Below are 25613 nucleotides of genomic sequence, written 5' to 3' on the forward strand. Positions count from 1 at the left end.
GATAGCTACCTCCTTACGGTGATCTCCATTATGTCTGCACTACGATGGAATGCTCTCAGGTCAGAACTTTATATCATCACCCCCGCCTTTCTAATGCGTTTTCTACTAGGCGTTACGGAACCACTTCCTCACAACATCTTCCCCTTTCAGGGATCCGCGTTTTGGAAATGGGACAGTTGATCGCAGGGCCATTTGCCGGACAGCTGCTCGGGTATTTCATGTACTGACTCGTATTCTGCATGCGGGCTCACGCGTAGCTCAGACAATTTGGCGCCGAAGTCATTAAAGTAGAACCACCCGGTCTCGGTGATCCTCTTCGTGTCTGGCGCGAGTTGGATGCAGACGGTACTGGCCCGTGGTTTCGGAGTATTGGCCGAAACAAGAAAAGTGTAGCTATTGACTTACGGAAAGCCGAAGGCAGAGAGTGAGTTCGCGTACGTCGCACTTAGTGCAGTGCTCATGTATTCATCTAGACTGGCCAAGCAACTAGCCATCAAGAGTGACGTGCTTTTGGAGAACTTTAAGCCGGGGAGTATGTACTCATTCTTTGTAGTTAATGGTTGCACGTTCTAACAATGATTGATATGTAGCCCTAGAGAAGTGGGGTCTGAGTCCAGAGTTTCTGCATCCGCACAATCCTTCATTAATCTTTACCCGCGTGAGTGGTTATGGCCAGACAGGACCGTGGTCACCCCGTCCTGGATATGCTGCTGTCTGTGAAGCAGAGTCGGGTTTTCGCTATATAAATGGAATTCCCGACCCTGAGACTGGAGGCCTCACCGGTCCACCTGTGCGACCAAACATGAGTCTAGGTGATTCTGTTGCAGGACTTCATGCTGCATTCGGAACTGTAAGATGACCCATCTCCCTTACTCGAGATTCTGCTAACGCTCAAACCAGGTGTTAGCTTTGTTGTCGAGGCAGGCTAAGATTCAACGAGGTGAGAAAGGCGGTTCAACCGTCGACGTGAGTATTCTAGAAAGGTACGGATTTCGGTCGCTTCAGGATATATTCTAATTGATGCCAATTAGTATGCTGAACCTCACGGAGGGAATAATACCGGAGTATGATCGCAAAGGAAAGGTAAGTAAACCTATCAGACATCCTAGTAGGATGCATTATTGAATAATCACTCAGATTCGCGGACCATCAGGCACCTCCGTCACAGGAATCGTACCCACAAATGCCTATCCCTGTCTACCCGAACCAGGATCGTCCACACCAACATTCATCGTCATCGGAGCGAATGGAGATACCATATACAACCGACTCATGACCGCCATCGGACGCACCGACCTGATTGGCCCCAACTATGCGCAGAACCAACATCGCGTTCAGCGACAGACCGAAATCGAGGGAGCCATCTCTGATTGGACGAGTCAAAAGACGGTCGGGGAGGTTATAGAGTCTATGAATGCAGCTGGTGTCCCTGTGGGGCGGGTAGTGAACGTGAAGGATATCGTGGAGAATGAGCATAATCAAGCACGGGGCGCTATCCAGGATGTCTGGGTGGATGGTAAGGATGGGGAGGGGTGGAATGTGAAGATGCCGGGAACTTTTCCCCGGATTGAAGGTTTTGATTTCACCCCGCGTTGGGCTGGTCCTGATTTGGGCGAGCATACGGATGTTGTGTTGGAGGAGATGCTGGGATTGGGGAAGGAGGATGTGGAGAAATTACGCGGAGATGGTATAATAGGTTGACTAGCCTTCCATGTGATTTTTATTTCTGCATTGTCAAGCGGAGTGTTCTTATCCTTTGACTCAATGGGTTGCAGAAGTTGGGTCTTTAGATGCGTCAGCAGTATACGACGCTCAAATTTTCCTTCTACCCGGGACAAGTCATGAAAGAGGACTATGACGACGAACAACCATTACTTTCATTAAATAAAACAGACGTTAATAATAAGGTCTTGACGCATCAATTTTCATACAGATTAAAACTGGGAATCATAAGGGAGGGAGACAAAATTACTTTGCCGGAGCCTTCTCCGCGTCCTCTTCCTTCCTCTCCTCGGCTTGATTATTCTCCAGAGTGCGACCATCAATACCGACGTTCTGCACGGCGTTTTGGTTATCGCCGAGGTAGAAGTTTCGCATGAATAGCAACACTATAAGGGGGAGGAAAGCTGGTAGCATGTAGTCATCAGTCGTGGGCTCCGGTGGAATTAAAGTTCTTGGACTCACAAAGAATGAGAGCGGGAAGATAGAGGAGATATACAGTGTCGTTGTATGCTAAGTGAAATGCCGCCAATAAGCAGCAGTCTGGTACATACAACCAGTTAGCACACACCGTAAATGACGTTGGTCCTATCCGCTGCCCCGAGGTTCCTAGCACTCTTGATAGATCCAAATATTTTAGCGATCTCGGCGTCGGTCTTGTTTGGAAGGTGCTTGTGGAGGTACCCGGGCATTTTGCCTCTATCAGCAGCGAAAGAAAAAAACATTTAGCGATGGTGTATAATTATGGAAAAATCACTTACGTCCAGACCGCAGCGGCAATAGCATACCCAACACTACCGCCAAGGGAAGTCCAAAGGGATATCAGGGAAATTACTTGGGCTAGGTCGGCGTGGGGTACGGATGCTTGGGAAGCAACGCGCGAGCCTACGACGCTGAATGCTCCACCGATGGCAATAAGGAGCTGGGTCCAAACGAGGGCGACATCCCTAGCGTATCGATTAGTATTGACGATGTATCTGATGCAGAAGATGTTTACGTTGCGTTATCGCCTCTCGCGTAGAAAGTTAAGCCCATACCGCTATACACGATGATTAGTACGAAACGTCTGTGAGGTGGAAAAGACGTCTTACATTATCCGGATGCAAAGACCAGAGAACTGGAGCGCCTATAAATCCAACGACGGTGAAGCTGAAAATGGTCGGCAAAACATAGTGGGTACCTTGTACCGATGAGTGTAACGTTGAATGAGTCCTCCGACGATACCGAAAACGCAGAGACCAACGGTCAATGTCTTATTGAAATACGTCCACTCGCGAGTTGTCCTGTAAATCAGTGCTTTAGTTAAGCTGGCGCATATACCCAGCAGGAAGTCACATACCAGTCCGTGACGACCCATGTCCAACTCGAATAATACAGCGATCTCATGCTTCCCGAGAGCATGTACAGGACGTCAACTGTAACGGCACCAATGAACGTCCTATTGAGGACGCGGGCTGGCATGAGCGGGTAACGAGCAAACCATTTCTCATATGCCGCGAACACAAATAGCAAAACGCCTCCTACAACGATCATAGCAATCATGCTAGCTGCTCGAGGACATCAGAACAAGCTTCTTTAAAATATCATGACACGTACGATTTTTCCATCCGCCTTTTGCATCAGCGTACAGTGTGAAAGGAAGGAAAAGTAGAGCCCAAGGCAGTACCCAGTATGACGAGACCGATCATATCGACGTGGTCAGCCGAAATCCCGAGCAATAGGTGTACCAATGTAACTTTCTCGTCAGACCCTTCGTGGCGTCGTTCCCAAGCACTGGATGCGATGGACACTGTGCCGTCACGCTTGGCCTTGATTTCTGCCCAGAACAATACAGCTAAGGCAGGCGCCATTACAACAGGAAGCATGATCTATGAAAATGCTCGATTAGAAGTCAATGAAAACGGACACAAAACGACAAAGCCCACGATGAAGATGCCATAACCCCACCGCCACTTGCCCGGAAGGAATCCATTGGTGATTTCAGCGGCCACGAAGGCGTTGATGATGTACGGTGAAGATGGGAGAGCTGTTGCGAAACCTCTCCATTTCAATGGAGACAAGTCAGCGACGACGATATCGGTCACCTAATGCCATTCTATCAATTTACAGGGAAAGGGCCTTGTAAAGTATTAAAGCATACCAAATCCAAACCGGTCCTCCCAATCGTGTACAACACTTCTCCAGCACAGACTGCGCCTACTGTGGAAGAGGAAGCGATCACGATGTATCCGAGGATGTACTGTACAACAGTGTCAATATACCTTCACAAGAAACCAAAGAGGAAACCACGTACAAAACAGAGAGAAAAGACATAAGCTCTTGGTCTCGACGTGATATCGGCAATTTTGGCAATGAAAGGCTTCCCTACGGCGCCTATAATATCCGCAGCGACTGATATCGTTCCAATCGACGCATGTGAGTCGAAAGCCGATGTAGCGAAGGGCAAGAAGCTGCTCGTAGTGTTGGAATCGAGAGAGTACACATACGCGATGAGCGCAATACTGAGGTAAAGAATCCACAAGGGTGCGCCTTTCCCGCCAAAAACCCTGTACAGAGCTTCGATACGCGCGACACCAGCGACCTCAGGTTCTGCCTTGGACTCGGGAGTCTGAGTGGTCTCGACCTTCTGCTCGATGGAGCTCTCGGATCCCGTCTGGGACTTGGTTTCCTCGACGGCGGCCATGGGGGCTTCGAAGTCAAGAGTCGAGTGGGGACGAGATCAACTGTGATCTTCCTAGTTCATTGAGCTTTTCATACTTGATATGTAAGGCACCAGCTCCAATCCAGCTCCGTTGATCTCCATGCGTGTTTGACATTAGGCTGAACCTGCGCCGAATTCCGAATCGCAAGGAACGGGGCCTGCAGGTTGGGTAAAGCGAAGAGGTACTGTTTCCTGAGCATCTTCAGGATACTTGCTCCCAATTATGCCTGAAGAAAAACGGTGGTTAACATTCAAAGGGAGACCTGCATAACACGTATACACCTTGTCAAACCCCTCAAATTGGAGCAGGAACCTTCGAATGATGCATTTCGAAGCGCGCAACCTCGCACGACCCACAAGGTACGTTAAGCCCAGATGCTTATCTGATAAGCCGACAGGTGCTCCGATAACGCGAAAATGACGGAATCTAATCAGATAAATTTTCTAGAATCTTATCAGATTGGGCGCCAGCGCAAACCTTTTTTGTTGTCCTACAACTCAGGGGCCCAAGCCGGCGCCAGGGCACGCTAGACTGGGGATCTACCATTCAAGTCAAGAAGACTTGGCGGCTGATTTTGGTATGGTCGGTCTCCAGTAACGCCGCAAGCAGATCTACTCGTTCTCGGTACCTCTAGCTTTATCTCTTGGCAAAGCTTGGCAATATTAAAAGGACATTCCGCTGATTTTGTCCAGTGATGTACATCGGCCGTACGACGCGAAAGCAAACTAATCCCAACCTGGGCATCTGGATATCATCATTCTCTCATCGTGGTGGCGATGAGACAACCAATTATTCGTGCAGAAAGGAGGGTGGTTAAGATGCGCATGCCGTAAATTAGGAATACGGAATATGTTCCCGTGAATGATACAAATGCTTCGGCTGTTCAGAACGAATGATGGATATGTATAGTCCCGTGTCCACTCAAGTAGACAAATCCGAATGGAGACTCCGCCTCCGTCCGCCAATATCTAAAGCCCATTCGTACGCGTCCAGCGAACGCGTCGAAGCCAAAAATAATGCAGACGGTGATGCAATAGGTCCATCCAGGAAGGAATACACCGCGATATTCCCCCGATTGTCGGTGTCCTCATCCTGCTGTCCCTTCCACCAGGTCATGAACCTCCGAAGGAAACCTCCATCCCGCGCAGTTTTCTGCTTAATCTCTTTCTCGACGCAGCTGTCACCCGTGCCTTTCTCATCTTCGACCCTGGGTGAAGACGGCAGCGCGTGATCGGAAGGAATGGCGGAGGGGATGAGGTTGGTGAAAATTAATGGATGTGCGCCTGCGGAAACGGCTTCAACGATGGCGGCATCTGTAAGGAGGAGAGGGAGGTATGAATAGCTCATGATCGTTTGCTGGCTTCATCTCTTTTCGAAGGCGAACCTTTATATGATATCCGGCTGGAACAAAGGCGATTGCAACATTGCCACAACAACGGAGATCGACAAAAGGCTCTTTGAAACCATCGTTGTATGATATGAGGCAAAGCGGCTTGCCCTTTCTTTTTCTGTGACCCTTGGGGCTGCGGCCTTTCGAGTTACAAACATCTTTGTCTAGTGGCCCTGGTCGATAAGGCTTCCGAGGATAAAGGAAGACATGCCAGTCGTCCGTGACATCGAGGTTCTTCGCTGTTATCAGACAGATCCAGTGCACACGATGGATCTTTGTTCAGACCGATAAAAATTGGAAAGTCATTTTGGATCTAGAAAATGGTAATACAATGGGAGCAACATGGTTAATAACTGACACTTCTGGCCCTGATATAACTGTTCCTGGTATTTCGAGGAGGCGGCGATGGTCTAGGTGAGGGTAAATTTTTGCTAGAAGTCTCCCACTTGGGCTCTACGGTATCAAGAACAGAATCGCGTCCCTTCTGCACCGCGGTCTCCCATATCGTCTTCAAAGGCCCTGCATCCTTCTTGATGTTGGTCTCTATGATCATATTCTCCATCTCCTTCGAAAGCTCGTCCATCACGTCGGATGACGGTTCAAGAAGTGGTCTCATACGAGAGAGCGAGACTTTTTCGGAAGAGCTGGTGACGGGATGCACAGAATGAAGTTCCGTATGCAAAAGCATAGAAGCTTCGCGATCCGCCATGCCCGCAAGGGCGTGCAGTTTCTCAAGTTCGACAACAGTTTGATCGGGAGGCTCGGGGAAAAGTCTAGGTGCGACGCGACTAACAGCAACGCTCAGAGAGAAGAAGAGTTGGTGTAAAAATAGAACGTGTTGGAATGCGACACGTTGAGGAAAGAATGAATGGAGGATGGTGGAGTTCGACTGGGTGGCGGACGGTGATGGTGATACCAGTAATGCGATTTCTGAAAAGAGAAACGCGGCATAAAGAATAAAACGCCACTGCCCAGATGTCAGATCAAGTCCTTCCATAGTAACAGGCACACATACAAATTTGACTGGACTCTCTCGACCGATAGAAGAGTAGAAGACAAGGACAAGACCGCTGACGATATGAAAGCCCGAAGACTGCACGAGGCCTTGCCGCAGGTACTCTCTGGGTGTTGAAAGCTGTTGCCAAAGTAGAACGTCGGGTCCGAACCTAAGGCATATCAGTATTATTTAGAAATGATAGGTGGCTTCATCGTACCTATCGTAGGCGAACCGGACAACCGGATTCTTCAGGGCCTCAAACGCATCACGAACCCTCATGAACATCTCGGCGCCCTCAGGACCAATGCCAGGCTTATCCGGGTGGTACCTCTTCGTGAATTGACGAAAAGCGAGCTTCAGTCCATTGTCGTCAACGTCATGTGGGACCCCCAGAATCTGGTAAAAGTTGGGAGGCACTGAGCTGGAGCCTTGGATGAGGTTGTATAGAAGATATGCGAGCACGACAAAGGCGAAGGTGTAACGATAGTGTTGAACGTACAGCGGAGTACGGGGCGACGGTGGATTCTTCAGTTGTCCATGAATGAAACGAAGTATGTGGGTAGTGGCAAAGTCGGGCAGGACAGACCAGCCAATCATTCCCAGAATTATGGAGTACGCCATTATTGATATGCTTGCTCAGCGTTGTGGGATGCTCTGCTCATCGTCGACGTCGACGTCAAGAATGAAGTGGTGTTGATGTCCAAAGTAGGCAATGGACAATGGTGTTGCCGACTCCGGCTTTGTCAGCGAGATGTGTCGTCGGTCCGCTATCCGGGTTTTTTTTACGTTAACCACCACCAAACACTCGGGGTAAGCCACTTTGCAAGGCTCGAGTACTTAGCCAGGACTCTCGATTTCTGGGTGACCATATCTGATTTATTTCTTACTGTGGTCTGGTGGGTGCAAACATTTACTCAGGCTTTGCGTGACTCTGACTTGAGACTACTTCAGATAAATCTTTTCTACTACTTGAAAGGCTCTCTATTCTATTCCAAATAACGTCGATAACATCTTCAAATTTGAGGTGGCTCTTCTGTTTCTGAGTTCATCTTATAGCATTTCTGATCACTTTTTTGTCTGCATATTCTCTCCAGGAAGCGACACGATGTCTCAGCTGAACGGCCTTTCGCAATGGAAACCTTGCTCGGGAGGTTGTACTTGCCCAAACCATGACCTACCGTTTCACACATCTACGTTTTCCGACAATGTGTTGGAAAACAGCAATTTGGCGCGCCTGGCACGTACCAATGAGGAGCCACTGTCCCGCTGAAGCAGCTGCTCTGAACGGCATGATAGCCGAATACTCAGAGCGCATAACTGCTCTCGATTCCCGAGTTGTTGATCTCCGAGAATTGCGAGCCACGTTCCTACAGCAAGTCTCCCTGATCGACGAAGAAGTAAAACACATTCAGACGGAACGAGAGAAGCTCTCTGTTGCCATCGATACCAGGAAGAAATTCCTCAGTCCCGTTAGGCGCCTCCCATCCGAAATACTCTGCCGCATTTTCCGCGAAACTGTGGATAAAACGATACCCCGAACTTTATCAAACCGGGAACGTAATTGGTGGGATTTCCGGGATGTTCCAAGCACACTTTGGACAATCGAGCTCGTCTGCAGACGGTGGAGGGAAGCTGTCATATCTTTCCCAGAGCTCTGGTCATACATCAACGTTATCATTACGGATGACAACTTCTTCATGGGTACATATCGCTATACACGCCTTCTCAGTCGACAGCTTGTTCGTTCCAAGCAGCATCGTTTGACTGTATCGATTTGTGCCGATCCACATGAGTGTAGCTCTTATGTGCTACCCGAAACATTGATCGCCCTTCTCTTTTCGGCTTCAGAGAGAATACAAGTTCTCCACTTGGCTATGTCCTCCGTTATATTTTCATCCCTGCCACCTTTACGATTATTCCTTCCCATCCTTGGAGCACCTGTGTCTCCTTTCTACCGACGATACACAGACAGATGAGCTCTTAGGAGGAATGGTGCTCTTTGATAGCGCGCCTAAACTACGGACGATAGAAGTGATGGACATCCAGCACCCTTCATGGTCATTTGCTCTCCCTTGGAAGCAGATCACTTGTTTCGGAAGCGACCATGCCCTTCTGCGCAATGCACACTCGTCATCATTGCAGATTTTGGACCAACTTCGGTCAATGCCTAATATCGAAGAATGTCATTTGCGATGCGAGGTATATCTCAATTTCACTCCTGAGGAGCAGCCCCAGGTTATCTGTAACAAGCTTCGTTGGCTGAACATTTCGTCACGGTTAATCCATCAACGTCCATTGTTCCAAGTACTCAGTCAGCTCACAGCCCCTGCTCTGTCAGGACTGTTCTTCGATGGACGGGCGTTTAACAAGGAGCTCGATGTCGACAATACATTTACGGCAATCCGGAACCTTATGGATCGATCCCATTGCCCTTTAACAACCCTGCGTTTTGTTCACGGTCTAGTGTTGACGGAAGACATCTTGAGCATCATATGCTCCACACCTACTTTAGAAGAACTCCAACTTTCTCATGTTCCCCTCGAAGCATATACACGGCCATTTTTCGATAAACTCACCATCAAACCTGCCGTTCCTCCTGAAGAGGCTGTCACTCTTCTACCGCGTTTGCGTATCTTGCACCTTTCCGGCGTAATGTCAAAAGACTTTGACGCAGAGGGTTTCGTTAGAATGATAGAATCCCGCTGCCCACCGTTTACTGACGCGGTCACCCGGTTGGAGTCTGTGGTTCTTTATCGTTTTGTTCCGCCAGAGGAGCCGGACGAGGATATTACTCAGATTCTAGCTCAACTGGACAACCTTCGACCAACAGGAGTCACTATGGCCATCTTCAAAAGGGCTATGTCGCCGGCGGAAAGGGGTATATGGTAGCATCAAAAAACTGCTCTTGCTTTACTAAAAATGAAGTATGTAAACCTAGTCTGTCTTATCCTTCAATGATTACGAGTCGACGGTGCTCGCTGTGGGTTTCCTCTGACCTTCATCCTGTCATTACTCAGATGCATACGCCCCAGCCGAGAAAGTGTGCTTGATCCCCGCCGCGACTTCGTAACCGTCAAGCGTAATAACGGTCTTTCGTTATTCGGCATACTACCACATAAGGGTGAACGTGTCTGTTGATATTGGCATGCCCCGAAGTTTACTGTGCAGTACGACATCGATAAAGATAGCTGTTGGAGTTCTAGTGTCCATCTTGTGACCATAATTGGAGTCGTCGTAGATCACCGTTGCTTTGTGATGCCTCCTAAAACTGCTTCATCATATGCACGAGAACAGTAGCGACACCGGCACTTGGGCGCTCTCTCGGCTAGTAAAACGACTAGACCGCATGGCATGGCATGTTCTGGACTGGGTTTGGTGATGGATGACCGTGCCAGGCTCAAAAAGATTATTCTAGCGAGCTGGATGTCGCATGCCTTTATCTTGGTGATTGCAGAGTTGTTCGGCATCGGGGCCTTAGTTACAGTACGTTGTCTGCATCATGTTGTAAATTTGATGTAAATTATGATAATCACTGTAGTCCAGCTTATTTCCTTCCCAACCGTTATACATCGGCTCCGCTTAATATGTATCTCCCTTCTTCCTCTTAATTTCCACAATCCTTGTTATTCACAACATGCGCCATACCGCTGCCATCTGTGTTATAAGATCACTGGCCTCGTGCCTATTACTAGAGTACCTGCTATATCCATATTTACTACTACTCTACTCTATCCCCTGTAAGTAATATAGTGAACCTAGTAACCCATACCACCTTGGTTTTCCGCAATTTTGACCCTTGAACCGAGTCGGGACTGGCAGCCGGGCCGCAGATGGCCCGTGCGCAGTATGTGGATCGTGGGATAATTTTCCGTAGGGGTCATTCGTTGTCTTCGGATAGCACCTTCCTTACCGTCTCTTCGAGCGATTTAGTTCGTTTTGGAGGCATTCTTGCAGTTCTCATTGACTTTTATTTCGTCCTTGCTCATCCTTTGACGAGATTTCTGCATGTGCTAGAGTTGATACTGATATTTTATATCTCACTCTTTTTTTCTTGTGCGTGTCTTTTTTCACCCACACCTGTCACTCCTTTGCGCATACATTCCTTTGCGTTACTCTTTTCTAACTCTTTTCCTGCCCCCTTCCTGTCCTTTTCCTTCTTTTCATCATGGACGGTGCACAGACTGCCTTTGATTCTCAGTATCCTTACGGTTTTGAAATCGACATGATGAAGGTTCGTTTTTTTTTCCCTCAATTTACCTGTCTTTATCATATCTTATCTTCGTTAGCGCTCTATGGAGCCAGTTGGCGGACCTGATGCCAAAAAGGCCCGCTGGTCACCTACTTTTTCTCAAAATACCGCCGGATCTCCTACTGGCTCGTCGCCCCACGATGCCTTTGCCAATTACGGCTACGGTCCTCAAGCCGGCATGGCCCAGCCTGGCTTCAATACGTCTCCTTCTGCGACCCCCTTTGGCCCGAATCAGCTTTACTCGACACCGCCGCTTTCCATCAACACTCAGACAAACGGCTCAGGCATGGGTGCCCAGCTCAGCCCCAATTCGGCAGCCGGATTCGCTCAACAGCAGCAGCAGCAGCCGAGTCCTGGTGGAGCGTCGCCATATGGTGGCTTTGGCGCATACAACTATGTTGGGATTGGGTCTTCCAGGAATGAACATGCTAGGCTTCCCGTACAACGGTCAAATGGCCAACTTTTCCCAGGTATGTGTGTTGCAAATTTCGTTAATTCGCTTATCTCACAAAATGCAGGGCTTTGGACAACAGCGTCTGCCATCTCTCAACATTCAAGCTGCTCACGGCTACTCACCAGCCGCTCTCTCTGCCGCCCTCTCGGCATCTACAGGCACCCTCCAGGGACGAACAGTGTACATCGGAAACCTTCCTGCTACTGCGTCCGTCGACGAGCTCCTGAACCTTGTCCATTTCGGTCCCCTAGAATCTATTCGCGTCCTTCCCGAAAAATCTTGCGTTTTCCTCTCCTTCCTTGATGGTGCTACCGCTGCTGCATTCCACGCAGATGCCACCATCAAGAAGCTCGCTCTCCACGGACAGGAGCTCAAGATCGGCTGGGGTAAGCCCAGCCCGGTCCCTGCCCAAGTAGCTTTGGCAATCACTCAGAGCAACGCCAGCCGGAATGTTTATCTCGGTGGATTAGACGAGAATATGACAGAAGAGCAGCTGCGTGACGAGTTGAGCAGATTTGGGTTGATTGACCAGGTTAAAATCGTCCGGGATAAGAACATTGGCTTCGTCCACTTTTTGAGCATTGCGATTGCCACCAAGGCATGTAATACAGCATGCTGCTACTCAATTTGTGTACTGACATTCGGCTAGGTTGTCAATACGCTTCCGACGGAACCGAAACTGGGCCGGCAAACGTGTAAACTACGGCAAGGACCGATGTGCTTATATTCCTAAATCGCAGCAGGCGGCCGCCCAACAAGCACAAGCCGCTGCATGCCCAGTCCTTGATCGCCCAGACCGCGTCGCCTCAGTCGGCTATGCACTTCGCCGATGAGTGCTAACCCGAATGGATTCAACAGTCCGTTCAGTCCCTATAGCGCCTTCCCGCCGTCTGTAGACGCGCTCATGGCTGCCGGTGCTGGAGCAAGCATGCAAGGATTGAACCGGACGGTCTATCTGGGTAATATTCACCCGGAGACTACGACCGAAGATCTGTGCAACTCGATCAGGGGTGGTGTCTTACAGAGCATACGGTATATGCAGGATAAGCATATCGCTGTGAGTCCCTTCTGCGATATCACTTTACCGAGATTAAATTTCTTTCAGTTCGTCACATTCGTTGACCCTGCGGCGGCCTTCACGTTCTTCCAGGTGGCCTCATATCAGGGCTATGACAATCAACAACAGGCGGCCTGAAGATTGGATGGGGAAAGAATTCAGGCCCTTTGCCCCCGACCTTAGGCCTCTTGCTGTTCACTCGGGTGCCACGAGGAATGTCTACATTGGAAACGTCGAGGACTTTGAGACGTTCACAGAGGAGCGACTGAAGAGGGACTTTGGAGAGTACGGCGACATTGAGCTGGTCAACTTTCTCAAGGAAAAGTGCGCATGTCTCCCTTTCTTTCCCAGCACGATCATTTGACTAATCTTATGATAGGAACTGTGCCTTTGTCAACTTTACGAACATTTCCAACGCGACCAAGGCCATCGAGGCCATCAAGAGCAAGCCCGAGTACTGCCAACCTGAGGATCGCGCATGGGAAAGATCGATGTGCGAACCCCCCGAGATCGGGACCGCAGGGGGCATCTGGTGGACGGAGGTCGACGTCAGGTGCGGGCGCTCCCGAAGATATGGAGGGCGTCGAGGGTGGGGATGGGGATGAAGTCGCCAACATCGAGCCGATGGCGGCATAGATGGTATTTCATTTTCTAACTGCAACTACGGATCGGATCGTAATTCAAGGATACCCCCCCTCCTCCCCCCTCTCCTACTGCCCACTGTCGGATGCGATGAATTGAAAAAGGGGCATATCCCGGTCGCACTGTACTTGGGGGCTCGGGGTTGGTCCTTGGTTTCCCTTTGAACCAGAGAACCGCCCCCTTGGGCTATTGGTTGTTATTTTCTTTATCATCTTCGTACTTCCATTCCATCCTTTTCTTCTTCCTTCCTTCTTCCTTAATTATTCAGAAAATCCGTGTGTTTATTCCATTAACTTGTGTGCGAATATCGTATCATATCTTTTTTTTACTCTCTTTCGCTTGCCTATCTAGTGCGCGGTCCTCTCGTTTTCTTACTTATGCTCTCCCCCCCGGTTCGAAATGCAATTTCTTAGTCGGATTTTCTCGTCGACTTTGGCCTGCTTGTCTGTACGCACTTTTTTTTTTGATGAGGACGTTCAACAATCCCCAACCCCTATTTACATAACCTACCTTAGCTACGAAATTGCTGTCACTCATTGTCTGTCCTGTAATATGATTCGCGCGCGCGAGCAAGGATGTTTGCTGCTGATGTAAGGGATAGAGTCACCTTGGCTGTTTCACCGCGTGTTTCAAGTCGTATATTGTATACAATAGCTTGGGCTTGGTTAGTGCTTTGCCAAACGTTAGGGCGATGTGGTCATTGAGATGGCGGGAAGGATCTGACACCAATAGACTGCCACTTATACTCAGGCTGGCAGTAGAATGGGCGGTTGATGAAAGCCAAGGAAGGGTACGTGAATTGGTCGTGAAGAACACTGCTGTGATCATTGCTCACTCGTTAGGACCACTCAGCTTATGTATCAACAAGTGAAAACGCGGGAACAAGTTCAGCGCTGTGTTATTGATGTGTATTAAATCATCCAAGTTATTTGGATCATGATGGAGAGTGGCTATGCAATGATGTCCTTCGTATGTCTTTCTCAATTTGTTCATTTCTTAAAATATCTAGAACTAATGGTGCTATGTGTAGATCCAATACCTCAATACCAGGTATCCGTTTAACGTCGTCAGCTTGTTATATTCAAACAAAAGCCCTGCATACATTGGAACATTTACTGGGTTTTCCTAGCATTATACATCTGCCTTGATCAAATCTGCGGCTCTCTCTGCAAATATATACACCGCAGCCTGAGTATGCGCCTGCTGGTACGAATGGCTGGAAGGGAAAGGGGTACTGAGCTCGCGACAACAAAGTATATATAGAACGGATGGGCCCACCAAAATCGAAGCATCCACAATTCTCACCCCCTTCGCGCCTTTCAACTTCAAATCTGGGTTTACCACACCCCAATTTGCATCAGCCGGTGACATGCTTGCGGTACCCACAGGATGTAATACACTGCCAGCTCCATTCCGGATATCATTCTCGGTGATGTTTACAGCGATACCGAGTATGTAGCCATCCCACGCCATAGCGGTAACAAACTTCTTCGCACTCTCAGCAGCATATTGCATAATGGCAAGATCCTGCGGATGTGAGAGAAAGTTTGGATTGATCAGTGGCGCATCCAGAGGGTTCGTACTGTTAATAGTGATATTCCCGCCTGTTGTCGATTATTTATGGGACTTGGAAAGCGTGGTAATGAGCGAACGTACGCGACAAAGGGCATATACCCGTGGTCCCGATAGAAAAGAAGTTTCCTGCAGTAGTAGGTGGCGGCAAGATGCTGCTCTAAAAAGACGTCAACATTTCCCTAACCAAGACCTGATTAAAGCATGCTGCTCAGACCGTGAAGATAAGTTCATAGTGCGCGGTCTGATTTCCCGCACACGGTTCTCTGTCCAATATGCCGGCTTCTTCAGGAACACGAAGGAACGCTACCTGACTCGCTACACCCGATGATAAAAATCCTGTTCGGTTCGCTTGCCACTCCTCCAAGGTTTCTGCTTGAAAAGTCGCATTTCTGAAATAGATGTTCTCGATAGTGTCCGTGTCGTTGACAAAGAAGTTGACAAACCATCCGGGTTGGTCTGTCAAGTTCTTCCCAACGTCAGGAAGATGAAGCCTTGGAGTGATTCCTAGAGTTGTCAACTCGGCTTTGTCGCCGATGCCAGAGTGAAGGAGGATGTGCGGGGTGCCAACGGATCCAGCAGAGAGGATGATTTCTTTGAGATGAGCCGGCGCTATGGTATGCAGTAGTTGCTATGATGATTTCAAGTCAGAATAAAAATCCTCAAGATGGTATTTCGAAGACGTTATCACCTCCTGCATCTTGGGTAAACTCAACAGCACCAAACGTCAGCCGATCGTTAGTGAATTTGGTGTTTGACTGTAGGATCCGGGTGACGTGGGTATGGATCAGGACATGTAAATTTGGCCGTCCGATATACGTGGATCCAAGATAGGACGTCTGCGAGCTGCTTCGAGTCCCATTTCCAATTGTGTATTGAGTCCATCCTGTGGGTGTTCAATACCACCGGAGTCAGTCGTACAATCTCCAGTAGTAAATTCTTACCAATTCCTAACTGGTATCCGGAATTGTAATCCAAATTGAATGGAAAATCGTCAGGAAGCTCCGACGTAGTTTGAATGACGCGGCTATCCGTATGACGCGAGACTCCAGGAAGGGATACCGAATTGATACCATTGAAGCCGTGGACTGCGGGATCGAACTGACCAGTGGTGTTGTGGTGATCGGAAGGGGGGACAACGCGTTCATTCTATCATAACACCAAGGTCAAGTTAACAGCCGTGGCAACAGAAACCAAAGGATGAACCTTTCGAATGTACGGTTGCAAGGCCTCCCATCCCCAACCAGGGTCACCGCTGATCTGTGCATAGCGGTCATAGTCTTGAGATGAACCACGCGTGTAGAACATGCAATCTGGGAATTATATCAGTTGAAAAAATCTAGGCAACTCCGACATCAAAAGGACGTACTGACAGCGGAACTACCTCCTAATCCAAATCCTCTAGGAAACAGAACAGAACGTCCATTCAATCCTGGTTGTTCAGTTGTGGTAAAGTTCCAGTCCCAGGGGGTTCTGGGAGTTATGCTCGTACAAAAGAACGGAACCTCGGAAAGGAGAACATCAGCCGTCCTCGAGAAGAATAAACATCAAAAGTTAAAGCATATAAAAGAGGACGGACGATCCGCCAGCTTCAAGTACGAGTACAGAGACATGGTCATTCTCTGTCAAACGGTTTGCAAGAACATTCCCGCAGTCCCGCCTAGATTTCAGTATTATAAATCAGAGAACGGGTACCGGGTGCACTAGGAAGAACTAACCTCCGATGATGATGAAGTCAAAATTTTGAGTAGGAAGATCTTCGAACCTCTCGTATATGGCACCAAGTGCGCTTGAGCATGATATGAGAAGAGTAAGGAAAATGGCATCCATGGAAATTCAACCGACGCACCATAATCTTAGAGATGATTATATATATGCATTGCGACTATCGAAGTCCCCTGCTGACCCTGTACGTACCGGGAGGAAGATAGTTCACATGATAAAAAACATTATAATCTTTATGAACTATTAGTAGGACAGGATAAAATTATGAAGCGTCCGCCCACGGTTTCCACTTCTTGGCATTGCGACTGGGAATTTTGGGTAAGAGTTCGTCAAGGAGGAATGGTCTTGTGCCCACGACAAGTATTGAAGTGCCTGGGTTCGTTGAATTCTTGCGTTCGAAGTCATAAGGTTGCGGAAGCTGACACTGTCAACTGATATGAATGTCATACGATATGGAAGTAAGGAAAGGTCCCTCAACTTCTTTTATCCCGGACTAGAATCCAGATTGGACTGAGAGTATTCGCTAACAAAGATTTTCGCCACGAATTAATTGATATTTACAGCGTCCCATCACCATGCACCGACATGAATCAGGGCATTGTCAACGTGTTCTCGCGCTCGGTTTCACAGTAAAGTCCTTGACTGACTTAAAAAGGACTGTCATGAAAGGGCTGGGAAGAGATAAGCAGAGAGGTCATCGATCCAACTCTAGAGAATAAATTCACAAACTGAGGTGTAGCCATCCTGACGTGAAGAGATAGTGAGCGGTAAATAAACTGGAGTAATATAAAGAAAGACGAAGGTACAGTCAAATCAAGCAAAGGTCCAATCGGAGTCCGATGGTAGATCTTAAATGAACCAGAATCATCACCAGACCTTCAATTCATGGACTCTCAACACACCCGGCTCTTCCAAGACAGGCATCAATTTCCCCAAATCTTCTCTTAGCTTCTCCGCATCAAGAGGCATCCTAGTTTTCTCGCGCATTCCCAAAGTTTGTGTGTCATGGCAAGCTCGATGAGAGGCACTTTCAGTTGTTTCATCGGTCCAAGGACTCTAGCATCGATTCCAAACGCGCTGCGTCTTCCGCCAGGCACGTAAGACGGAGCTGCCCTGAAAGCACATATAGGGCAGCCAAGAGCCTAAACGGTGAGGGAGTTGGTGTGCATTAAGTGCACCAGTCTCAAATCTACTCTACAAATATCGTTTGCAGTGGCGTTGCCACGTATTAATAATAGGAACACAAACAGCAAATTCGGCAAGGTTGAGCGAACATACTGTTCCCTGCCATCATCGTAACGTCCTCTAGGAAAACAATTCATAGGAAAACTAGCTAGATTACACAGAGTAGACGAGATCATGGCCATGTATGTACAAATATGTATGTAGAAGTAGGTCAATGTAGATAGCAAATATATGATATCACCACACCACCTCCAGCCAGACATGATAAGGAATGTTCTCCTTCACGCAGTAGGTCGCGTTGTTGAACACCAACAAGTTGGGAGTCAGCCCCTGGAATATCCTCGAGCATACCGCTTGAAGCGAGGTCAAGGACGGCGGCCTTCAACTGCTTGGGCGTCAAAGACTTGGGCTTCCCGGGTACAGGGTGCGGTCATATACTTAACGATCTTGGGCGAAGGGAGGAAGTTAGCAACCCATTCAGGGACAGCAGAGTGCATGATGGTGTAGACGGACGAGGAGAAGTGACTCTGGGATTGGAGATCGGCGGGAACGAAGTCAAACTTGAGTTCAGGGTCAAAAGTCTTGTGGGGGTAGATAGGAAAGGTAGTAAGCCAGAAGACCAGGCGACATGGGGAGAGGCCATGGAAGTGCCAGATAGCGTGGCAACAGCGGTATCAGAGCCCTTGTACGTCGACTTGATGTTAAGGCCTAGTACTGGACATTAACAACTGAAAGGTCACGACAGGAAAGAAAGCATACCAGGAGCGAAAACATCAACACACTTTCCGTGGTTGGAGAAGTACGCCCTGTCATCGGAGAGAGTCGAAGCACCGACAGTCACTGCCTTCTCAGCAGATGCGGGGGAGTAGTTGCAAGCGTCCTTGTTGTCGTTTCCTGGCACAGAATTACAGCACTGTCCTTATGGACAAATCCAAGAACACTTACCGGCAGCAACAGCAAAGTGAAGACCAAGATCGACAGCCTTGTTTACCGCGGCATCCAAAGAAGGCGACTTTCCTCCACCAAGACTCATATTGGCGACCGAACCTTTGTGGAGATGTCTTGCCAGTTGCCTTGTATTCAGCTTCGGCGGCTTTCGCCTTCTGGACAGCTTCACCGGCTGCCCATGAAACACCACCAACGACATCAGACATAGATCCACTTCCCGTTCGAACCCAAGACCTTGACGGCGATGACGTTGGCCTGCTTGGCAACACCATACGTCTTTCCAGCGATGGTACCCGCGCAGTGAGAACCATGACCGTTACCATCCTCGTCAACAGTCATTCAGAGGGATGGTCTTGCCCCATGACGCACGACCCTGGAATTCGACGTGATGATAGTTGATACCAGTGTCGATGACGTAGACGTCAACGCCCTCGCCGCCACTCGGGTCATATTCATATTTCGTGAAAGTGCCGAAAGTGAGCCTTGGGCGGTGGCTGATACGAGCGAGACCCTGAAAATGGACAAGATGAACGCTAGCACACGACTAATCAGTGATTGTGACTCACCCAAGGTGCACCCCTCTGAACGCTGGATGTGCCGACGGTGTCGATCTCCAATGTCTTCACTATCTGGTCCTTCTCGATGAAGTCAACCTCGGGCGCCCTCCGCAGCTGGTCGATGACGTTAGACGAGAAATGGCCTGCGTAGCCCTTGATATGCCCGTCGTACACCTGTCGAAGGCCAGAGAATTCGGCGACTAAAGAGTCTGACTCGTGGGTCATCTGGAGGAAGTTGAGGTGGTTCTGCAACCTCGGCGGATCAACGCTATCCTTGAGCATGACAATGTACGAGTCATTGATGGAACCGTGAACATGGAACTCATCAATAAGGGGGGCGAGACTTAGGGGAGAGCGGAAGGAGGAATCATGCTGGGAAGAGGTAGAGAGCGGCGATGCATACACTGTCGCAGCCAAGGACAGTGCACATAGGGAAGAACAGATAAGGAAGGTCATGGTTGGAAGGAGAGTTGTCGCCAGCCAAATCCGGCTGATAACGCGGCCTTGTTTGTCTTTGTTTTCGGGGGGACGGAAGTCTGGTGGAGTCGCGCTTATATCGCGTTCACTCTTAGGTAAGTACTGCGTTGAATCCGACTATGGGAAAGTTGGGGAACGGGCCAGCAAGTACTGAACCTGATATCTCCTGTTTCCCTCTCCTCGCCCATCAGGCTGCCTTCTTCATCACCTCCCCGGTGACACATGGCAGCTGAGTACGTACTATGATCCGGTATGTAAACTATATACCCTTGTATGCAATATGTTGATACTTACGACAGCTATTCAGAATGGGGACACGCGTCTTCTCAATTACCTGTATTTTTTCGTCGCTTCAAATACGTGTACCTTGTCGCTAATAAATCCCGGACGCTTCACTGTATTGTACCCGACGAGCGGCCTTGGTACACCGCCCGATGCAGACGAATCAGGGCTCTTATGGATAAGGAAGGAATGATGAACAATTCAGAGAAGTCCATCACTCAGACTTGTGAATTATCGCCGGGTTGCTGGGTCTTGATATTCTACTTGATTCCACTTGTCTTGCAAGCACCGGCTCTGAAGGTGATTCTTCTCGCCAACTCATACAATTCGATCAAGCTTATTTCCTTGCTTCCTTTTGTAAATAAGAACTAGCAAGATATGTTATCTATCGCATTCAAACCACAACTTTGAATGCTAGTGAGATCCGTTGAACATCCTCACTGGTGACCTGTCTACTTCACGGCATCCCGCAGCTAATTTTCTGGTCTATCTATCCGCTTATCTTGCCTCAAAATGGAATGTTCTAACTATCCGATAACGTCATACCAATACCATAGGCGGTGATTACCCGTTCGATATATGGTCGTAACGTCTCATATGGCAACTTCTGTGCGGAGAGTCTTCCAAGTTTGAAACCGCATCCTCTTCTTGCATTGCTTCCTATATGCCATACGCTCTTTCTCCATGGGACTCTAATGACGGCGAGTTTCTCCGGCTTGGGGACGACAATATTGACGCCAAGGGCGGGAGGAAAAGATGGGCAACGAGCCCTGCGATAAAGAGGAGGAACGGACGTCATAGACGGATCCGCTGCCCTGTTTTTGCTTATACCAACGTGAGCTTTTCCTTCAGACAAGGCAAGAGCATTTATACTTCAGGGATAAATCATCTAAATAGCAAGTTTCCCAGAGTCTTTCAGCAGCCTACACTCAAATTTCGGCGTTTTCCTGAGCTGATGGATATTCAGCGTTTCCTTGTTAGCGCGGTGCTATGAACGCAATCAACAAATCCCCGTACAATCTTTCTTCTATCTTTGCAATCTGCAGAACAAGTTTGCTGCACTAGTCTCGTCCTGAGCTTGACGACGGTTCTCATGGCCGCGTTTGTCAAGAATCGCCTCTCCTTCTCCTGCAGAAATCTCCTCGGACACCACGCGCGCGCAACAATGTTCCATGATTTCAATACAGAAGTGACCTATTCTTGCAATCTCCCGGTGCTCATGTACATTGCTTTGGCTATCCTGGATTGGTTGTATTCCTGATTCCGTCCTCTTGTATACCGTCGGCTTAATCGGCGTAGTTGGTATACGTGATTACTGCCGTTCTTCTAATCACGTCCTTGCTGTGCTCCACTTCCCGATCCCACCTGCGCTTACCTTACTCGCCAAGCCATCCTGCGTTTCTGGCTTTCTTTCAAAAGTGCGTTTTTCAACACGCCGTCTACTACAGCCCTTGTACACTGGCGCCGAAGGAAGTGAATAAACTAAAGTATATGGAGTCGGATTAGAGGCGGTTGTCCACGGAAGTTTTGCACTGGCTTTTACAGTTTCATCAAATTCCCACAGAGTAGAGCACTGTGAAGAAGGTCTCTCTTTGTCATCGTGGTTGATCCCTGGCCTGAAACTATCCTCAACAGCGTGTCCAGGTCGCTCGATCTCGCATGTGTGCAAGACAACGCCTCACTCTGTCGCTCCGTTGCATGATACAATACAATGTACTCTCGGTTTGATTGACTTGATTGCGCCGCCGCGTAGGGATATGCATCGTATCCGTATGTCCTAAAGAAGTGTATGACACTCACGCTCTGGCACCAGATGTTTGTTTTCGCACAAGTGCAGCTAACTCCTTGGATCTCCCTGGGTGTGCGCAGATCACACATAGAAAATTGCACAACATGTCAATTATCTTCATCAGCCTGAGAACCTTGTTGATCTTAGCTGTTAACAACTGGGAAAGTGTCGATACAGAGAGGGTCAAAATGAATGTCATGGGACTTGTTCAGCCTCAACCATTGATACGCCTGGTATCAGGCTACCCGTAGATTTTGCGATTTTACATCAGTTTATGCAATCTACAAGCGGTACAGAGGGCTACAGTGGAGGCTTCGCGCTGGTAGCTAAATACTACATAAAGAATGAAAGCATGGCAGTACAGAACGGACTTAGAAACAACATCTCGAAGAGTCAATTCTACCAGCCATCAACATGCCAAGCTAAGCCCTACCTAAACAAGACTGTTACAGTCAAATCTCGGGGACTCGTCTGTATGGAGTATAAAAACCAAGAAGTTGAAGAATGGAACGAACTAGATGCCTCATCGCCTCGACGAGTAGAAAGAACCTGTCAGGAAAAATTGCTAAGTCGAGAAACAGATCAGCTTTCGAGATCAACTCAGGCTAGGAAAGGAATAACCTTGGAAGAATGAATAGCCATGTTGGGTACCGAGATGACCGACCTTGATCACGCAGTGATCAACAGAATACAATCTTGGACCTGCAGTCGATCGCGATCGGTGGTTACATCCTCGAGATCCTGTGCATACCACAGTATTCAATACATACAGCGCGTGGCAGGCCTTGCAGATGGAAGAAGGAGCACCCACGGACTAGTAGGGCACTCCTCAGCGACAGAATAACCTGGCGCAGTTGCGTCGAACTGAATAGAAACTACAGAATGGCACGATACTTGTAGGATAGTGACTCACCATTTGTATTAATTCCAAAGCTCATACCATAATTACTGTAGATATGGGCTCCTATACCTAAAACACAAATCGTATAAATTAGCAGCGACTAGACGCATAATGGCAGGAAAGCATTCCCCCCGCATTTGTGCTAGTAGCCTGTATAGCTACCTAATCAATCACTGGTTTTTATTGCATATCCTCGACTGAAGTGAATTAAGTTACCAAAGTCAACCCATAAGGGTGACTACAGTAATCTAGAAGAGTTAAGTAGGAAGTAGAGCCGTCCCTGCATTTGCGCCTTGCTAGTTAATTGAACTGCTCCATGGACAAAGGCCTCGTGTTCTCTCTCTCCGAGATTAGCAATCTAGCCATGCTGAGTCGACTTTAAATCAAAAGACCTCATCTAGTTGAAGTAAAATAAGCCCTAGAATGCTTTAAGTTCAAACAATCGTCGAGTTCAAGGAACTCCAGAGTCTGTGTACTCTTTGCAAGTCTTGTACTTGAAGTCAGAACCTGAGCATTCTTTGTAGAGTGATTTTGCACTCTTTGTAGACCTCGGAGTCTTTGGTTGTTTGATTATTTGAAGTGTCTGCTAGAAGTTCTTCTAGACGACGTCGAAACAAGCATAACTTGCTTGACTATACCTTACAAAACAAGTTCATAAAACCCCACTATCGCGGACTAGTGTACTTTGTGTAAAACACATCGAAAGAAGAATTGAAGTTGTTTTCAGGCAAAACCCCACTAGATTATCTAAATCTAAGTACATTGTGAGTGCTTCTATCGTACTCACCCTCGAACTTATATACATTGGTGATTGTGTGTGTGTGTGTGTGATTTAGTATCTAGATTGATGATCTAGATGCTTGTTTCATTTGCGTGCTGCCCGTTACCGAGCACATCATCGTGCCTCACTGGGGCAGCCATTTTTTATTTTTATTTTTTTTTAGTATCGTCAATTTGTCGTCAATCACCATGGCCAAGTTATCAAGGCACTCGAGAGGCAGGCCGCTGCCGAGGATGATGCTTGTGAGCATTGTACTGACAATGACGTCTCTGACTGTCTCTCAACGACTGCCACAGGATATCGCTCCGAGTAGACGGTTCCCTTTAAGTAACTAACTTCTAGTCCTTCTTTTATATCCTTATACAGTTCTTTATCCTAGTTTATCGCTTCTCAAGGCTTATACCAACTTGCTTAGTATCCCGTTTGATCTACTTAGCATATTCTGTCATTACAAGTCTGTTCAATTATAAGGGAGTTATGTTGTTTCTCAAGCCAGACCCGAACTTCTAAGTCGACTTGCGAGGGGAAGCTTGTCTTTGAGATCGCTTTCCTCATTGTAGTTTCTAAACTCAGAGTATTCCTCATCTTCTGAGTCAGTATCCGACAGCTCGGCATTGTCTAATGATAACTTGACACGGTCAATACCGTATAACTCCTTGCGCTGTTTTAAGTCACGATATTCATACTCCATTTCTTCAGACTCCTCGTCGTTAACCAAGTCTCCTAGTGTCTCAGGGCTAACATCTATTAAGTCATGAATATTCTCAGGAAGATCGATTCTATATCTCGCATTGTAGGGAATCACTCTAAATTGCGCAATCTTGCCCCCAACTAAAGATCCATCCATCTCGGAGAGGAGATACGAGCCCCCTTTAGTTCTTCGTATTACAATCATTGGCCCTAGATATCTAGCGTCCAGTTTATTATTCAAACTGTCTTCTACACGTGTATTTCTTATTAGAACCAGACGACCTGGTTTAAAGTCATAATCGACAATGGTAGCCTTATGGTTTCTCTTGTATCGAAGAACATTTTCTAGTTTGGTTTGGCTAACACGTTCTCACATGTCCTGTACATGTTGGATATGTTTTGCCAGGGCCTGCGCCCTTAAACCAATGAGCTCTTCTGTTTTTAAGATTCCACTAGGCGGTTTTACCAACCAGGTAGCTTCGACTATATCCAGTGGCAAGATGGGATGCGCTCCCAAAACCATGAAGTAAGGCGAACAGCCTGTACCTTTTCTGATAGTGATGCGATCCGCCCATAATACATGAGGGAAGAAATAAAACCATTTCTTAGGATTCCCATCTGTAGCTTTATACAAGGCTTGACGAATATCCCAATGTGGCCTCTTGCTTTTGCCATTAGCTTGGGAGTTGTAAGGCGAGATCTTTATTCCAGTAATACCGTATTTATCTTTGAGCCATTGCAATACAGCGACCCAAGGACCTCCGTTATCTGTTACAATCTTGTCAGGACACCCCCAGCGGCATACGACATCTTCAAAGAACCACGCCGCAATGGTCTTCACGTTTTCTAGAGGTAGCGCTCTACCTTCAGGCCACGACGAAAGAGAATCTCGGACATGAACAATATACCGGCACTTGTTTGAAGGAATTGGCATAATCATGGTATCACAATGTACTTTCTGAAACAGAGACGGAGTTGTGGTGCGAGTAGGAGGGATTCTTAGCATGGTTTTCTGACGGACTTGGCACATATGACACGTCTTGACATACCAGCTCACATCTCGATCTAACTCTGGCCACCAAAATCTCTGTTCTAGGAGTGACTTTGTCATGAAGAACCCTCTATGACCTAGCGAGTCGTGACTAGCTTTCATCATATACATACGGTGTTCTTTATCGACGACAAGTCGATGAAAGCCTTCTATATTGCGTCTATAGAGCCTGCCTTCCTTATCCAGGAAGAAGTTACGACAGTACTGTTTAAAATTGGTGTACTGCTTCTCATTAAAGTCCTCCGGATGGAATCTAGGGTTCTTCAACCAAGTCCGTACCAAGGGTAGACGCTCGTCTTGCGCTTTCCCATTACTCGTTCTATGATCCTCTGGGTATTCGATAGAGCTTTCTTGATCGAATCTGTCTTCGAGGTCAGGAATGAGAGGAGTATTGTTCATGAATTGGCATATATTTTTGTTCCTAACTTCTTGAGCTAAATACAGG

General features: G+C 47.9%; 8 protein-coding genes across 8 annotated transcripts; 3 read left to right on the forward strand and 5 right to left on the reverse strand.

Moving 5' to 3' along the window:
* Window positions 1–30: 30 nt before the first annotated feature.
* EV420DRAFT_1642340 (CoA-transferase family III domain-containing protein) lies at window positions 31–1701 on the forward strand (the record flags this gene model as incomplete). Its single annotated transcript, XM_060477350.1, has 8 exons — window positions 31–59; window positions 110–211; window positions 263–424; window positions 474–532; window positions 591–850; window positions 901–983; window positions 1032–1083; window positions 1138–1701. The coding sequence occupies 8 exons, from the start codon at window positions 31–33 to the stop codon at window positions 1699–1701; spliced, it is 1311 nt and encodes a 436-aa protein (XP_060331600.1).
* On the reverse strand, window positions 1534–4872 carry EV420DRAFT_1678022 (MFS general substrate transporter). Its single transcript, XM_060479172.1, has 13 exons — window positions 4013–4872; window positions 3860–3958; window positions 3645–3803; window positions 3386–3587; window positions 3316–3330; window positions 3059–3266; window positions 2900–3002; window positions 2811–2845; window positions 2717–2758; window positions 2481–2666; window positions 2291–2418; window positions 2185–2232; window positions 1534–2126 (listed from the first exon to the last, which is right to left on the reverse strand). The coding sequence occupies exons 1-13, from the start codon at window positions 4400–4402 to the stop codon at window positions 1969–1971; spliced, it is 1773 nt and encodes a 590-aa protein (XP_060331601.1). The 5' UTR covers window positions 4403–4872; the 3' UTR covers window positions 1534–1968.
* Window positions 4873–5342: 470 nt separating this feature from the next.
* EV420DRAFT_1642342 (uncharacterized protein) lies at window positions 5343–5768 on the reverse strand (the record flags this gene model as incomplete). The annotated part of the gene is made up of 1 exon (XM_060477351.1): window positions 5343–5768. The coding sequence occupies one exon, from the start codon at window positions 5766–5768 to the stop codon at window positions 5343–5345; it is 426 nt and encodes a 141-aa protein (XP_060331602.1).
* Window positions 5769–5962: 194 nt separating this feature from the next.
* On the reverse strand, window positions 5963–7533 carry EV420DRAFT_318805 (DnaJ-domain-containing protein). Its single transcript, XM_060481694.1, has 2 exons — window positions 7026–7533; window positions 5963–6977 (listed from the first exon to the last, which is right to left on the reverse strand). Exons 1-2 carry the CDS (start codon window positions 7427–7429, stop codon window positions 6158–6160), a joined length of 1224 nt encoding a protein of 407 aa, XP_060331603.1. The 5' UTR covers window positions 7430–7533; the 3' UTR covers window positions 5963–6157.
* Window positions 7534–7977: 444 nt separating this feature from the next.
* Window positions 7978–9697, forward strand: EV420DRAFT_1763788 (uncharacterized protein; the record flags this gene model as incomplete). Its single annotated transcript, XM_060480754.1, has 2 exons — window positions 7978–8547; window positions 8777–9697. The coding sequence occupies 2 exons, from the start codon at window positions 7978–7980 to the stop codon at window positions 9695–9697; spliced, it is 1491 nt and encodes a 496-aa protein (XP_060331604.1).
* Window positions 9698–10690: 993 nt separating this feature from the next.
* Window positions 10691–13593, forward strand: EV420DRAFT_1539923 (uncharacterized protein). Its single transcript, XM_060473059.1, has 10 exons — window positions 10691–11039; window positions 11095–11431; window positions 11475–11527; window positions 11576–12109; window positions 12161–12204; window positions 12322–12568; window positions 12617–12651; window positions 12677–12892; window positions 12948–13022; window positions 13078–13593. Exons 1-10 carry the CDS (start codon window positions 10974–10976, stop codon window positions 13202–13204), a joined length of 1734 nt encoding a protein of 577 aa, XP_060331605.1. The 5' UTR covers window positions 10691–10973; the 3' UTR covers window positions 13205–13593.
* A 669-nt stretch (window positions 13594–14262) lies between these two features.
* EV420DRAFT_1629336 (alcohol oxidase) lies at window positions 14263–16612 on the reverse strand (the record flags this gene model as incomplete). The annotated part of the gene is made up of 10 exons (XM_060476089.1): window positions 14263–14426; window positions 14489–14814; window positions 14867–14942; window positions 15000–15394; window positions 15474–15668; window positions 15727–15931; window positions 15989–16095; window positions 16152–16312; window positions 16362–16442; window positions 16548–16612. 10 exons carry the CDS (start codon window positions 16610–16612, stop codon window positions 14292–14294), a joined length of 1746 nt encoding a protein of 581 aa, XP_060331606.1. The 3' UTR covers window positions 14263–14291.
* Window positions 16613–17797: 1185 nt separating this feature from the next.
* On the reverse strand, window positions 17798–19653 carry EV420DRAFT_1620476 (peptidase S8/S53 domain-containing protein; the record flags this gene model as incomplete). Its single annotated transcript, XM_060475577.1, is given in 10 exon segments — window positions 17798–17812; window positions 18006–18101; window positions 18136–18273; window positions 18321–18400; window positions 18452–18586; window positions 18638–18720; window positions 18740–18812; window positions 18868–18964; window positions 19026–19151; window positions 19207–19653. 10 exon segments carry the CDS (start codon window positions 19651–19653, stop codon window positions 17798–17800), a joined length of 1290 nt encoding a protein of 429 aa, XP_060331607.1.
* Between the last annotated feature and the right edge of the window lie 5960 nt (window positions 19654–25613).

This window comes from Desarmillaria tabescens (assembly GCF_030435595.1).
Source record: "Desarmillaria tabescens strain CCBAS 213 chromosome Unknown EV420scaffold_15, whole genome shotgun sequence".
In the NCBI taxonomy this organism is placed as follows: domain Eukaryota; kingdom Fungi; phylum Basidiomycota; class Agaricomycetes; order Agaricales; family Physalacriaceae; genus Desarmillaria; species Desarmillaria tabescens.